The 16,601-nt window shown below is 36.7% G+C and overlaps 1 protein-coding gene across 1 annotated transcript; it reads right to left on the bottom strand.

Moving 5' to 3' along the window:
• LOC104699661 (probable pectinesterase/pectinesterase inhibitor VGDH2) lies at positions 899 to 4,160 on the bottom strand. Its single transcript, XM_010414999.2, has 2 exons — positions 2,882 to 4,160; positions 899 to 2,790 (listed from the first exon to the last, which is right to left on the bottom strand). The coding sequence occupies exons 1-2, from the start codon at positions 3,981 to 3,983 to the stop codon at positions 2,102 to 2,104; spliced, it is 1,791 nt and encodes a 596-aa protein (XP_010413301.1). The 5' UTR covers positions 3,984 to 4,160; the 3' UTR covers positions 899 to 2,101.

Raw genomic sequence — 16,601 nt, 5'->3', positions numbered from 1 at the left:
ATATATATATATATATATATATTTTGTATCAATCTTTTTTAGAATGAATGACATAAGTATATATATATATATAGAGAGAAAAAATACATCAAATTGGTATAAAGAAAATTTGTGATTTAGAATCAAAAAAATAATTTAAATGAAACAAACTTTGTTGTTTCTCTTTTGCAGGTGAAACAAAAGGAATCTTATACAAACTTCATCTCAACACGTCTAGAACCCTATCTTTTTTTTTTTTTTCAAACAAACCCCATTTCATTAAGTTAATGACAAGAGCTCACCTCTAGGACGAGTCTTTACAACCGTCAACACACTTACATGGGAAAATATAAAAGCAAATATGAATAGGTTCCTAGCAAACCACATCATCCCAACATGACAATAAAGATACAAACATAAAGTACGACAACATAAACTAATACTAAGAAGATAGAAGGGCATACAAGCCATATAGATAGGGTGAACGACAAAGCGGATAGTCCACATGAGATGACGAAAGGCTGTCCAAGAACGAATCACCGGTCGCAAAACGACAAATTGCCACAATGGAATGCAAAGATTCCGACGGGTTTTTAAAAACCTAACTCGCACTAATGACGAATCATTAGCTCCCTGGAAAGGGAGACAACATGTAGGGTGGGAATGAATTCCCAAGAGTCGAGTGCCCGAGAAAGGGTCCAAGATGCAACCACCTTGCCGCACCACGTTGAAAGATCTATACCAAGTGCATAGCAAAGAGCGGAGTCAAGAAGAAACTGCGTAGTCAAGAGAGTAGAGATGAAGGAAGAGCCAACAACAACAACCAAATCTTGAAAAAAAATCTCTCCTTATAAGAGGAAATTTTATTGAAGGACTCTCGTTAAATGAGGAAATTGAAGTACTTTTATAGCGTGTGTTCTATCCTACTTGAAATTGTTTGTTTTATTATCCCCAATAACAAGCAAACTAAACACTGGCCTAAAAACCAGGAAAGGCCCATATACAAAAGAAATCTTAATGGACTCATCAGGTCCAATAACATGAAATATTTTCTCTGGCCCAAAGACCAGGATAATTGATTCTGACCCACTTCGATTAGTTTCTCCGCCGTTTCTCGCCTATCATTGGTATCACAACTCAAGGTGCAGCGGTTAACCGGAGAGGCAACCAAGAGCATCAGAGCAACTTTCCGGTCTGGTAGGACAAACCTCATATGCGGGATTAACGGAAGTTTCATCACCATTAAAGTCTCGACGGCGGAAACCCGATACACAGGAGTGATGGAGTGACATGGGGAAAGGTTCTCTCATCGGTAAGACCATCACTAGAAAATTCATCTGAGCAGGGCCTTATGTCAACCATACGAATTTTAGTAACAGATCTGGAAGCTCTCGAGAGAGATCTCGATCTGGCGAGAACATCGGTACAGAAAAAAATCACAAGATCTTCACAGCGAGTGAGAGAGAATGAATGAGCTTCACAACGAGTGAGAGAGAATGAATGAGATTCTCGTCGGGAAAGCACAGACAACAAAGACAACCCATCTCGACTTATGACTAGCATAGCCGGAACAAGCAAAGACGGAAAAAAAAATGAGCAGATTTGGTGACTCCAATATGGGAGAGACGACGGAGGGCACAACTAACTGCATCAGAGACATGAGATTGTGCTCAAATAGGAATTTCATAAGGTCATCACAACAAGTGAGAGATTGAAAAGATTCTCGCCGGAAACATATACGGCGGAGGTAACTCATCTAGGCGTTGTCTTCATGTCAAAAGGACTATGCCTAAAAGGGGGAGACAAACGATGGAAGAGCAATGACGGAGCTATTAGCGGTGATGAACTTCAATGACTCTCTCGGACTTTGTGCGAGAGAGAAAATAAAACTAGGGCGAACTGATTTTTTATATATAGTTTTTATAACATCTATAATTGTGAGCTTATCTCATCCTATAACTATTGGTCTCTTTAAAAAAAGTGTTTATGTCTAGAACCCTATCTTATATATACAGTAGCACAAAAAGAGCCTTGATCCCCGTAGACGATGTCGTATCGTTACCTTTACATTATCACATACTGTTTTATTCTTTACTTATTTTTTTTGCCGTTTTTTGTTTTCTTACAATCCTAGCTGGACGGGCACGTTGGCTTCTTGGATCCAATTAGCAGGACCAACCCAGTTAGCCACGGTGTAGGCTTCAACCTCAGCCGCATTCTTAGCGATCTTAATCCATTCAAGCCTCTGACTAGGGTTAGCTCCCGGTCCACGGTTGTTGAACTCAATGTATTTAGCAGTCAAGTGGTTTTGCTCTCCTTTCCATTCGGTCCATCCTACTGGTTGGATCAAATCACCCATCTCAGTTCCAATAATCACAGTCGTGGCAAATTTCTTCCAGGGCCGTCCTAGGTAAGACTTGATGGTTAGCTTCTCAGCTTCGAGCTCCTTGTCGGGCATGATACGGCAGTTGTGGAGAACGATACCGATCTTAACCGCTGCACCCTTTTCATTACCGTCGGCTGTAACGTAGTTGAATTGTCCGGGGGTTCCCTTTCGGACGAGGATTAGAGAGTTTTGGATCACAGTTGCGGATTTTCCGAAGATGAAATCCACTGTACCGGACACAACAATGTTCCTGTAGAACTGACGTCCGTTGTTGACGTAGAGTGTGTCTTGGTAAGCGTCAAATCTACAGTTGAATATGACCGCACGGTCTCCATTCACACGGAGTGCGACCGCTTGGTGTCCCAATGGACCGGCTGTGTTCTTAAACCCGATCCATTTCGCCATGAATCCCTCAGATTCAACCTCTGCATGTTGTACATATTGAAATGTTAGTACGTAAAAATGGCTCAATGTAACCAACCATGCAAATCAATAAATAAGGTTTTGGGGACTTACGAACGGTGGCACTGAGTGAAGTAGTCATTCCTGGGTTAAGCTTAACACTTTTGTTGTTGGTAATGATGGTTTTTGTAGCACCATCACCGAACATGAAAATGTTCTTCTTCTTCTTAGGGATCCTGACCATTTCATTGTAGGTACCAGCCTTGATATGGATAATGCACCTTCCAGGGTTTTTGTCAGGGCAAGCGTTAACCGCCTCAGAAATGGTCTTGAACTGTCCACTTCCATCCTGGGCCACTACGTGAGTTGCCTTGATCTTACCGCCACCACCACCGCCTTCACCGATACCATCATCACCAGCTGCACCGCCGGCTGGAGCACCGCGTCCGGCATTAGCCATAAGCTTCCTGTCTTTATCAGCAAACCAATTGGGTAGTCCCTTTTCGTCGGTGTCCTCAAGAAGGCGACGTGCAGGGGCGGCTCCGGCTCCGGCTCCGGCTCCGATCCCTCCAACAGTTACATTCTTCATATCGTCGAGTTTGACACCCATTTGGGACATCGCGGTAACAACAGAATGGAAGATATCGATAGCGTTACTGGTCAATACCTTGGAGTTAGCGATTCCTTCACCCATGATCTTCTTTAGCTCAGCTTCCTCGATGTCGTCAAGACAATCAGTTTGGTAGTTGAAAACTCCGGTTAACCACTGTTTAAGCTGGTCAATCTTAGATCCACTCTGCTGTAGATCTTCACCCATTTCTTCAACAATGGTCTCAAGATCCTCAAGAGCGTACATCAATACTCTCTTGCAGTAATCAAGAACGGCTTTGTTCGTCGGGCTGATGTTGGCCCCCAAGCCTCCTTCGGTAGAATCCGTGAAGTTTGAAGACTTGGTGATAGCCTCTTTAGTAGCCATCATGAAGGCTTTGATGAGCTTACTTGGATCATCACTTTTGACAGGCTCTAGTGTTTTTGCGCAAGAGCCTTGGTCTGTGGTTGACTGACAAATTGTCTGAACAGCTTTCTGATGGGAGTTTATGGGACCGTTGGAGTCGCCATTGCTGCCGCCTTTATTAACAAACGTGACAACTCCTATGGCAACACCCACCACCAGAAGGATGGATGCCACAGAGACCACAACTTTTCCAACCGCCATTTTTCAATATTTTTTTTTGTTTTTTATATATTTCTCCCTTTTTTTGTTTTGATTTTTTTTCCTTTTTTTTTGTAATTTTTTGTTTCTCTCCCTCCGGTTTTATTAAGGAGGTAACTAGGAGAGGGAGGAGATTGTTTTGTTACTAAAACAGATCCCGGTGGTTTATTAATGAGGCTGGTGGAAATTGTTGTGCATTGTGGAGACATTCTTATAGGATTTGTAGTTTCTAAAATTAGAGGGCCGGGGTTTGCATGGAGGGAGAGATTTAAGGTCTTGAATGGCTGAAAATTTTCTGGTAAAATATTGGCTATGAGATTGAAAATTGGTGACCACAAGATGATTTGATTGTGTCCTGATCAAGAGTTCATTTACTATAAATAATTCAAGAAGGAAAATAACTTTGTGGTAGTAACTAGTTTATTTACATCCTCTAATTTTAATCTTGTGAATTTATTTTTGGACTACTCATTCCTAAGTTTAGTGATCTATCCGAAATTAAAATTTCCGAAAACTTCTTGTCGATAGTTTGCTCTCATCCTCTAAAGGTTTAAATTAAATGGACACTAGTATACTGCTAGTAAAAGACTATGATATATTGATATATAGTCTATGACGGTATATATCAACGCATGAATGGTATATTATTTTGGTGACCACAAGTTGTATAACTCTTCTTTAGTTCTTACAACGAAAGGATTTTGGGGTTTTGACTTAAATTTTCTTAAAGATTCGAAATGAGTGTTGTACAAGTGATGAAGTGAAAACCGAAATCACAATTGTAGAAAATACTCAATTTTACGAAATATGATTCAACCTCTTCCTATGAATAGACTTTTTCAACCATAATAAGAGCTATTGTGGAAAATCGGTATTTTCATACCCCCAGCTAAGGGGTATGTTGAATTCATACCCCAGCTATAACATTGAGCAAATCCATACACAAAGTTAAGTAAAATTCAAATTGGATGCACCAACTCGACAAATTGTGTAAGAACATGCACAAGCCGTAACGATGTTATCTGACCGTTAACGCACTACAAGAAAACAAGGTCATAACTGACGACACTTCTGACGGGCAACTATCTGTCGGTAATTACCGACGGTATACTGACCGATTTCTGACACCATAAAAATTTGTCAGTTTTCCGTCGGAAATTTACCGACAAACATTATCCGTCAGTAATCTGTCAACATTTCCGACATATTACCGACCAGATATTACCGTCAGTATTTTCCGTCGGAATTTCATCGGTAAATCAACATTTTCGACGGATTACCGACCAGATACTACCGTCAGTATTTTTCTGTTGGAATTTCGTCGGTAAATATATCCGTTGTTGTTGTCGTTTGTATATTATTCAATTACCAACAGATTTCCGACGGGGATTAATTTACAGCCGTCGGAAATCCGTCCGTAAACTTATTATAGCCGTTTAAATAAATATCCCTCGGATATTCGTCGGTAAATATATCCGTTAATGTAGCCGTTGTATAGCCGTTGAAAATTTCAAAAATTACTAACGGATTATTGACAGAGTACGGACGGATACAAAATTTACTTTCTCTATAAAAACGAACCACTCCTTCTCATACTCTCACTCATTTTTTTAGAAAAAAAATGTTTTCTTCTTCTTATTTTCGATCTTGGATGGACGGACTGATGCTCGATCCAGAATCAAATTTATTGAATGATGAGTATGCTTGTGGTGTAGGCGAGTTTATGGAGTTGGCATGTCAACAACCGATTGTTCTTCAAACCCGTAAGTTGAAATGTCCATGTTTGATTTGCCGGAATTCTCACAATATTAGGATTGATTTAGTATGGGGTCATCTTTATTCGAATGGTTTTATGCCGGGTTACAAAATTTGGTTTCTCCATGGTGAAAGACCAGAGTATATTAGTTCTAGCGAACCATATATTGTTGATAGCGTAGAGGAACCTAGAACAGAAGTAGATTATGGTGTGGGTACTGTTGAGATGGTGAATGATGCATATAGGGAAAATATGCAATCGATGGGTCAAAATGTTGATAGGTTAGAGGAACCTAATGCAGAGGCATGCAAGTTTTTTTCTATGTTGGACGCAGCTAAGCAGCCGTTATACGAAGGTTGTAGGGAAGGTCATTCGGCTTTATCATCTGCAAGCAGATTGATGACCATAAAGACGGACTACAATTTGGCTGAGGAATGTGTGGATGCGATAACAGATTTTATGAAAGACATTTTGCCTGAAGATAATCATTTTCCAGGTACATATTACGAGATTCAGAAATTGGTCGCCGGTCTTGGTTTGTCGTATCAAATGATAGATGTATGCGAAGATAATTGCATGATCTATTGGAGAGAAGACGAAGATAGGACAAGGTGTCGATTTTGTCAAAAACCAAGATATCAGGAAACAGGCGGTAGGGTTCCAGTTCCATATAAGCGGATGTGGTATTTACCGATCACAGAAAGGCTGAAGCGATTATATCAATCTGAGCGTACGACTGGTCCAATGAGATGGCACGCAGAACATAGATCAAACGGAGAGATTACGCATCCTTCATATGCAGAAGCATGGAGGCATTTCCAATCTGTGTATCCAGATTTTGCGTATGAGCCAAGAAACGTGTACCTAGGATTATCTACAGATGGTTTCAACCCATTTGGAAAGCATGGAAGGCAATATTCGTTGTGGCCAGTAATCGTAACACCTTATAACTTACCGCCATCTTTGTGCATGCATCGAGAGTTTCTTTTCCTTTCGATTTTGGTTCCCGGTCCAGATCATCCGAAATAAAGGGGTTTAACCTCTAAGCCGTCGGAAATCCGTCGGTAATAGTTGGAGATACTGACGGATTACCGACGGTTAGCAAAATTTTAAAATAAACCGTCGGAAGTCAGTCGGAAATAGTTTAGAATTACTAACAGATTTCCGACGGATCCCATAATTTTCCCCGGGAATGAAATAAAATGAAATTTTCATTACCGCGGGCAATTAAATTTTTCAGTCTAAACCGACGGGTTTACTGTCGGTTTTCCGTCGGTAATATCGATAATAACAAAGTAGTTTTATCTTCTTCTCCCCCGAGTGTTTTATTTTATCTCAGACCAAAAAAACAACAAACTCTCTCCATTCCCCCGCGTCTTCTCCGGCGATTGTCTCCCTCCGAACCGGCGAAACTCCGGAGATTGTCTCCCTCCAAACCGGCGAAACTCCGGTGATTGTCTCCCTCCGATCCAGCGACTTCTTATGGCGTAAGTTCTCTCTTTTCTAATGAATTTCTTAGGTTTGTTAGATTTCTTAGGAATATGGTAGAGTTATTAGATTTGATTAATTGGCTCTGTTTGGGACTTATTAGATCTTTTCTAGGAGGACCCCATTTTCTTCTTCGTCTCCTTCTGTTTTCCTTTTTTCCGGGTTCATTGCTTTGTAGATTTTTCTATTAAAGCTTAGTAAATTGCTTGAATTTTTCTAGTTTCTGAGATGTTATCGAATTTGGGTTCTTCAAATTGCATCTGTGACGAAAACCCTCGAATTCGAAATGACGCAAGCTCTTTATTAGTGAATTGAGTTCTTCATTTTTCTTTGAGAATTGAGATTTTTAAGAATTGTAAGTGGTTGATTGGTTTGCTCTGTATTGTATTGGCTGCTTTACATTTGTAGGCTCTGTTCTGTGTTGTTCTTAAGGGATTGAATTGGGTTTTTGTTGATTTTGGTTTTGAGACAACTATCTAGATTTTGAGAATTAGCTTCAATGGTTATTGATTTGAGGATTTGAATTGTTAATTGGATAGCATTAATTAAATTTTGATGAATTAGTAAACGGTGGAATATAAATTGTTAATTGGGTTTGATGAATTGAATTTTGTTATTGATTGATTTTTGTTAATTTAATTATGCTTGAAGATTTTTTCTAAATTTTGTTGTTTTTTTGTTGAAGGAACTATGGTTCTTATGTTGCAAACACTTCTATGAACCAAGCTAATGGAGAAGCTAGTGCTTCACAATCACCTAGTAGCGCTGTCCCAGATTCTCAAGGTTCAGAAAATGTTCCAGTGGAGATGAGCATTGAAGAATTCGTTTCTCAACCTGGCCGATCACTTATCCCCCGCTTAGATCCGTATGGTGCTCCAGGGACAACATGGTTTTGTGATTCTCATAATGGCATCACAAAATCCATTTTGCATATGATGTATGGAATCCTCAAAACACCATATGCAAAGTTTTCAGTTATGCCTACAAAAGAACAAGACATTTGGTTTCGGCAATTTGCGGTAAAGTTTTCAACTTTAACAACTTAATTTTATAACATTGTTTTATATATTTTTGCTAATGCATTTTCTTTATATTTTTAGCAAGATTTCAATTGGAAACCAGATGTCACCAGCCAAGTTCGAACAGCTTTCAAGAAGTATGCCGCACTACGATATTCTAAACAGTTGCATGAGTGGAAGCAATTGTGGAAGAGAGGAAAGGTGCCAAAAAATGTGAACGAGAATCTCTTTAAAGGTTTCATTCAATATTGGGGGGAACCAGCTACAGAAGCAACATCCTCCCAACATTCTCAGAATAGAAGAAGCGAACGTGGGGGGTTAGGTATGGCTACCCACAACAATGGTCCAATAAGTGCCCATACCCGACAAAAGCAACTTGTAAGTTTTAAGATTTTCTATAATTATTTTCTTTATCATTAATTAGACAATCTTTACATAATTTAAATGTTTCTTTTAGACTGCTAGGGATGGTGTGGTACCAGACTATGTTACTTTGATGGAGGATATGCACACCAACAAAAAGACCGGCCAATTACAAGATGGTAGAGCTAAGCTGCTTGTTGAGAGTTCGAGGAAGCGGGAGGAGGAGATGCTACAATCTCTTGATGGATCAGAGTCTACGGTTGAATTTAGAAGAGAGAAATTAAACGAAATTTTTTTCGAGGTAACATTTATTTTTAAAATTTTTGTTTTACTTTTGTTTTGTTTTAAAATATTTATATAATTTTAAAATGCATGTGTAGGAAACTATTAAAACCAATGGACGGGTTTTTGGACTAGGAAATCTCTCCGAAAGAAGTTCGGTTTCTCGTTCATCGAGGTTCTCATTTGCTCCCACCCAAGAGTTCCAACAAGCTATGCAAGAGAAGGATGCTCGGATTGCAACTTTGGAAAAGGAAATGGAAGAACAAAAAGCGGAAATGGAAGAACAAAACGCAGAGAACAAAAGAAGGGACGAGGAGTACAAGAAGAGGGACATGGAGCTAGCAGCCTTCATGAGTGAGATGCGGACAAGACATTCCACTTCTTAGGTTTTTTTGAATCTTTGCGTTCTTTTTGGAACAATTATTTGTTTTCGGTTATTAGAATATTTTTCACTTAAAACATATTTTCTCTCAAACTTTTAACTTTCTAAATTTAAATATATAAGCATTTCAGTTTTAAGGAATATTTTCATAATAAAATCTGTATAATAATGCTATTTATAAAAAAATATATAGATATATTTCCGTCAAAAATCTGTCAGAAATGACGGAGTTTCTAGAAAACAAACCATCGGAATTCTGTCGGAAACGCCGGAATTTCTCGAAAATAAACCGTTGGTAATCTGTCGGAAACGACGGACTTTCTCGAAATTCCGTCGTTAAATCGTCGGTTTTTCCGTCGGTTCGACGGCTATTTTCCGATATTGTTATGTCGGTAATTTCGTCGGAAATATATTTCTGACGGATGTCTGACAGCAAATTACCGACGGGATTACCGACAAACACGTTTCCGACGGCTGTCCGACAGGCTGTTACTGACGGATTTATCGACAGTTTACCATTAATATTAATGTTGGTAATCTGTCGGTAAATGCTTGTCGGAATTCCGTCGGTAATTACTGACGGATTTCTGACAGATTTATTTTTCTGACAATCTAGAATCGACGGACGCCATCTGTCAGTAATTTGTCGGTAATAGGTGTTTCCGACGGCTTTCTGACAGTTATGCTCATCAGTTTTAAGCTGTTTTCTTGTACTGACGGCTGCTTACGTGGATGCTACGTATGAAACGACGTCGTTTGGAAAAACAAAAGAAAGAGCTTCTTTTGTCCAAAACGACGTCGTTTCCATTGTCTTATTCCATCTTTCTTCTTTCCCGAGTCGAGAGAAATTTGGTTGAATCTTCAGTCTCGTTTCTACTCTTCTCTTCTTCAATTCCTCAATTGATTCAATTAGCAACGAGTATTGATCGGGAAGAGTGTTTACAAGTGCAGCTAACTGTTACGACTTGAGAAAATGAGGTAATTTTAATTCAATTTTTAGGGTTTTCAAAATTTAGGGATTTTTCAATTGAGATAATTAGGATCGTTTATTTAGAAAACGGGATGGCTTTCGTGTGTATTTGTGTAGTTTTGTTGAGATTGCAGTGTGTTTTTATGTTTAGAGTTATCTTAGCTGTTCAAAAATATCATGAAGACCAAGTGTTCAATGATATGTCTAAACGAAAATGAAGAACCCTCTAATTGTTTTTTTTTTAAATCTTTTTCCGCTCTGATGATGATGTAACATTCCAATGCTACAATGGTGGAGAGTTTGGTTTTGTTGATGGGAAAAAAACTACTTATGTTGGAGGATCGGTTCTAACACTTGAAAGCAAAGCCGAAACAGTTGTGACTTATTTGATGGCGGCGTTGGACGATCCTCTCTGTGGGCAAAAAATCTGGTATAAGTATCCTTTTGAGGATTTTTCACAGCTGAAGTTAATAAATGAAGATCAGAATTTTCAGAAAATGTGTACAACCGCGGTTTGGGTGAAGGAGATTGAAATTTTTCTTGAGAAACAACAGCATGAGCTTCTTGAAGATGGGCAGCATAGTGATAGAGCTGGTGGTAATGGTTCTGGTGGTGATGGTTCTCATGGTGATGTAAGAGATGTTGGTAGGGTTTTTGTTGACATGGAAGATCGAGTGGAGGAGAACTTAGCAGGTTTTGTTGACGAAGAAGAGCATGATAATGACGAGGATACTCCTCATAACTCCGATTGCGAGGAAGTTGAAAAAAGATATATGAGGTGCAAAAAAGGTAGTGGAGAAATCAGATTAGAGCAAGTCTTTCATAGTATATCTGAGTTTAAAGAATCTGTGGTTGATTATGCTCTTAAAAATGAAGAGAATATAAAGTTCACAAGATGGGGATCAGAGAGAAGTGAATTAAAGTGTGATATTGGAGGGAAATGCAAGTTCAAAATCTACTGCTCCTATGAAGATAAAATTGGTAAGTACATGGTGAAGACATGCAATGATGTGCATGCATGTACAAAGGATGGGTTTAGTAAAGTGATCAAAAGTAGAGTCCTTGCTCAGTTTTTCTTGAATGACATTAGGAAGGATCCGACATTCAAGGCCAAGGCGATGCAAGATGCAGTTGAGGAGCGTTACACAATATTCGCTACTTATGATCATTGCCGAACAGCTAGAGCAAAAGCATTGAAGATGATTCAAGAGGAATATGATGAACAATTTGCTCAAATACATGATTACAAGGAACATCTTTTAGAGTTAGTAATTTTGTTTCTTCTTTTTGCTTTACTTATAATACTAGAAGTTGTCTCAGTTTCTTATATGTGTTTGAATATGTTTGAATTCTGTTTTGTAGATCAAATTCAGGTTCAATAGTGGACGTTGGGACAATGACTATTGATAATGGTGTAGTCAAGTTTGATAGGTTTTATGTCTGCTTTGCAGCCCTTCGAAAAACTTGGATTGCATATTGTCGGCCAATAATTGGCATAGATGGATGCTTCCTAAAAAACGGTGTGAAGGGACAACTGTTGACAGCTGTAGGAAGAGATGCCAACAATCAGTTCTACCCGGTTGCTTGGCAGTTGTGCAAACAGAGAACATTGACGCTTGGTTGTGGTTCATTAAGAAGCTCAAGGTTGATTTGAAGCTCGAAGATGGTGATGTATTTACTCTTATTTCTGATAGACAAAAAGGGTTGCTCAATGCTGTTGATCAAGAGTTACCAAAGGTGGAACACCGGATGTGTGTACGCCATATCTATGGCAATCTGAGAAGAGTTTATCCGGGTAAAGATTTGCCTAAGAAGTTGTTTTGGGCAGTTGCCAAGAGTTTTAACGAAGCAGAGTATAATAGAGCAATCGAGGAATTGAAGAAGTTTGATGAAGATGTGTATGATGCTGTCATGCAAAGAAATCCGTGAAACTGTAAAGAAGAAGTCAAAAGGAAAAGGAGAACAAGAACAACCGGAGAAGAGAATCAAAGTTTCAAAAGCTGGACGAGGTCGTTGTGGCCAGTGTAGTACCGTCGGTCATAATACTAGAAGTTTTCCGGCTCTAGGAGTTGTTGGTAGAAGGTGGAAGAAGAAGAAAATTGGTGAAGAACCAAGCCAAGGACTTGATATGATAATGGGAAGCGTCAGGACATGTGCTCATTGTTTGATGCGTATCTGCTCAACCATGAGGAATTTGTGCATGAAACCACTTGGAGAATGTGCTCAGCTCAATTAAATACTCCTCGAAGAAGAATCAGATCAAACAGAGTTCAGATGAAGGAGTTACGAAATTTACAAAACAGGTGATCTCCAGCTTATGCGAATTCAGACATACGCCCATTCAAAGGAGGATTCTGACTAGACCAGATTGAATTAAGTTACGAACCAAATTGTTCTAGAATCTTAGTCCATCAGAGAAGCCCAACAAAGTGGATTCAGCCCAAAATCAAGAAGAAAAGAAAGATTTTCGCCCATTCTCAAAACAACATTTATTTATGTGGTTTTCTCTCTCTTACACGCACTTTAGAGTTTGAATTTCAATTCCCAAGTTGCTGCATGTTATAGGAAATTGTTGTATTTCCTCTATATAATGAGGCTTAATTCATGAATAAAAAATAAGTTTTGTTGTTGAGTAAAAATCAGAGAAGTTTCTCTCTTTCAAGATGTGATATCTTGTAATTTTTGGAACCTCCATGTTCATGGTGCGTCATATCTATGTTCATGGTTGGTTCAGACTTATCATAGATCCTTTCACAGATCTTTGTGGCGTCTCTCGATCCATCTCTCTATCCATTCTTTGTTGGTGTGTCATATCCAGCAAGTTGTCGATCCCTTTTGGTGTGTAATATCCAAAGAATCGATCATCGGTATATCAGGATTCTTCCGCAGCTCTTGTGTGACCATTCGCTCCACATCCTTTGATCCTTTAGACTTCACAGTCTCTTGGATGCAAAGTTTATCCCTTTCACCACCTTAGATTGTCGACTCCTTGGGAGAATCATATAAGGACTAAGCCAAGGACAAAGCCAAGAACCAAGCCAAAGACAAAGCCAAGGACTTAGTCAAGCACCAAGCCAATGACCAAGCCAGGGAATGGAATAAATGAACTGAATAGAAGGAAGGGACGGATGGAAGTTGGTTTTTTGTTTTAGTCCGATGAGATTGAAAATTTTTGTGCTAATCTCATGGTAGTTTATGGTTGTAGTTCGGTGAATTTCAAGTTTTTGTTGTACTCAAAACATGGCTTCTACTTTTAATCTAATCAAAACTTATTGAAGTTTTATGTTAATCTTAACATAGTTAACAACAAAAACACTTAACAAATCCATGATTACATGCTTAATAAATCCAACACATTACACAAATATTACATAGTAGACAAAAGCCACAACTAAACCACCACAAACAATCATGTTCTTGAAGCTTCTTAGCTCTTGAATCTCTTTCTCACAAGAACTCACCACACCTTTGAGCTCTACAATATCTTTTTCACATCTTTCTGCGATTTCTTTGATAGCTTCTACCTCATCTAATCCCTTTGCTAAGCTTCCCACTTCTCTTTCTATTTTGTCAACTACACTTTCAACCTCTTCCATCTCCTCAACCATGCTTATGTCGGTCCACTTAAACAAATGATTCGGATTCTAATACAAAAATACACATTATGAGAAGGTTATGAGAACAATTTTCATATGACCAACTATATTGATTACCTCAATGAAAGAGTCTTGAAGGATTTTTCATTGTGTTTGAAGTTCTCATTACAGAGAATCGACCACATCTACATTTTCGTAGGATTCCTCTTCCAATCACATTGACTATGTCGCTCACTCCTTCACCAAATAACGGATTCACCAATTCACAATGAAATAATATTTCTATCAAAATACACAAAGAAAAGGAAACTAAACACATTATGTTCTCAATTAATCACCTGAAGAAACTGATGATGAAGACATCTTAATCGATTTCGCCCAAAAACCCTAAATGTTTTAAAAATCCCCAAATCAATTGAACAAACTTTCTCTAAACTCGGGAAAGAAGAAAAATGGAAGAAGACAATTGAAACGACGTCGTTTTGGAAAAAAGAAGCTCTTTCTTTTGTTTCTCCAAACAACGTCGTTTCATACGTGGCATCCACGTAAGCAGCCGTTAACGGTCAGATAACACCGTTACGGCTTGTGCATGTTCTTAAACAGTTTGTCGAGTTGGTGCAGCCAATTTGAATTTTACTTAACCTTGTGTATGGATTTGCTCAATGTTATAGCTGGAGTATGAATTCAACATATCCCCTTAATGAAAATACCGATTTTCCGAGCTATTGCATGTGGTTAACTGTCATTATACTTGCATTTTGTTAATGAGTTACCAATCATGATCCAATCTACAATTAATAGAAGGAGCGGAGCAAGCGAGAACACATTTGTAAATGACGTTGTCGTGATTCTCTTCCTAGCTCGTAATGTACATGAAGGCAAATTAATTTGAGACATTTATAAAATAAATTTTGAAGTTGACACTTATTTATAGGAATGTCACTGACATTAAATAATTAATTTAATAAATACAATTAACTCTACTTATATTCGATTTTTTTTTTATAGAAACTAAGTATTTTAAAAGGTAACAAACATAATTGTAAATGTATATATATTTTCTTTCCTTATTTTTATAAGGAGGTGAGTGAAGATGTATTGCTCTTTAAAATTTTGAAAAACTGATTTGATAAAAAATGACTTTTAGCCTTACATACTATATTTTACTTTCACAGTTTTCGTATGATGAGTTTTTGCGGATTAAAAATCTTTTAACATGTTGCGTGATCCGCCTAGCATAGCGGATTTGGACTATAGAACCAACACTAAAACTATTAGTTTATTTCATATATTATAAATTTGTAGTCATAGTTTGTAATAATAACTTAACATATCATATTGGCATATACCTCTGTTTAATTATAGAAAACAAAATTAAGTGTTTTAAAATTTTATATTTTATCTAATAACAAATTTAATGTAGTTAGGTTATAAACTATATAAAACTTAAGAAGAAGATAAAACATTCTAAACAAATTATAAATTAATTAAATAAAATTTAATTAATTGAGAATTTGAAAACTAAATAAATTAAAAATTATTATTTAAAATACATTAATTTATAATTTAGTCTCGCGATGTACCACAGATGAAAACCTAGTATAGATATAAAATGATATAGATGTTAATAATACAGTTAGTCCTTTTATACCAGCTGATATATATGAGGGTTAATTAACAGTCAGTTAATAGTTAACAACCGTAAACCACTTTAATACACAATGGACTAGATAGCACGGGTTGAAATTTATTTTATTTCTATTGTAATTTTTATATAAAATATAATTTCTGTGATTGTTTTTAAAAATATTTTTTGGATAAAATATTATGCAATTAATAAAATCATATGCTAAATATGATAGCTTGAAAAAGACACCTATTTTGTAAGTTTTATATTGTTAATAATTCTAGATAAGTATTCGTGCTATAACACTAATTAAATTTTATTTTATACAAAATTTTGTATATTTTATATTTTAAAATAAAATTTTAATATATTGTATTAGGTTATATATGTGAAGTTATTTCAACAATGTATATTCTACATCATGACTTGAATGTCATTATAAGACATAATTTTGTAAAATTTTTAATTCAATAGAAATTATTTCTAAAGAATAATATTACTAAAGCTTGAATATTTTATAGATCGAACAATTTATATTTGTTTTTAAAAATTCAACTTATCGTATATCCAAAAATAAAACTATTTTTTGATTATAATAAATAATATGATAATTTATTTATTTCACAAAATAGATTCATATATAAAAATGAGAGGTGAAGTATAATGATAATTAACAAATTAATATGTTAAGTTAGATATCAAAAGATTTTATTTGATGAATAATTTAATAAAGGAAATTAATATGGTAAGTTAGATGATATAATTTTAGAATATTCTTTTTAAGATTTTCGGTATAACCTATTTGTAACCAATTAATATATTATTAATGTACAACCTATTTGTAACCAACTTATTAAAATTATATAGTTTACAAAATAATATTGTGTACTTTATAAAGGGGATTGTGGAATGGAAACGTTTTTCTTCTAATGAGCTATATATCTATAATGATGTTGTGCATGCCAGCATCGAATGACATTCTCAGTTACTACTTACTACAACCTTTTAACCGATTTGAAGGCAAATTATTTAGATACCTTTGTTGTGAACGGTATGTCATTATTTATAAAATTTAAGATATTTTAGTTAATAAGTCGAATAATAATATACTATAGACAAAAAAAAAGCACAATTGATT

Source organism: Camelina sativa, chromosome 7, assembly GCF_000633955.1.
Source record: "Camelina sativa cultivar DH55 chromosome 7, Cs, whole genome shotgun sequence".
Classification (NCBI taxonomy): Eukaryota; Viridiplantae; Streptophyta; class Magnoliopsida; order Brassicales; family Brassicaceae; genus Camelina; species Camelina sativa.
Note: the sequence above shows the minus strand (reverse complement) of the source record. Positions and strands in the feature narration are given on the sequence as shown.

Bases quoted from the DNA above. Each gene is read 5' to 3' on its own strand.
- LOC104699661 (XM_010414999.2), bottom strand. From the start codon at position 3,983: ATGGCGGTTGGAAAAGTTGTGGTCTCTGTGGCATCCATCCTTCTGGTG. The intron at 2,791-2,881 runs GTAAGTCCCCAA...TACAACATGCAG, and splicing joins TTCACTCAGTGCCACCGTTC to AGGTTGAATCTGAGGGATTC.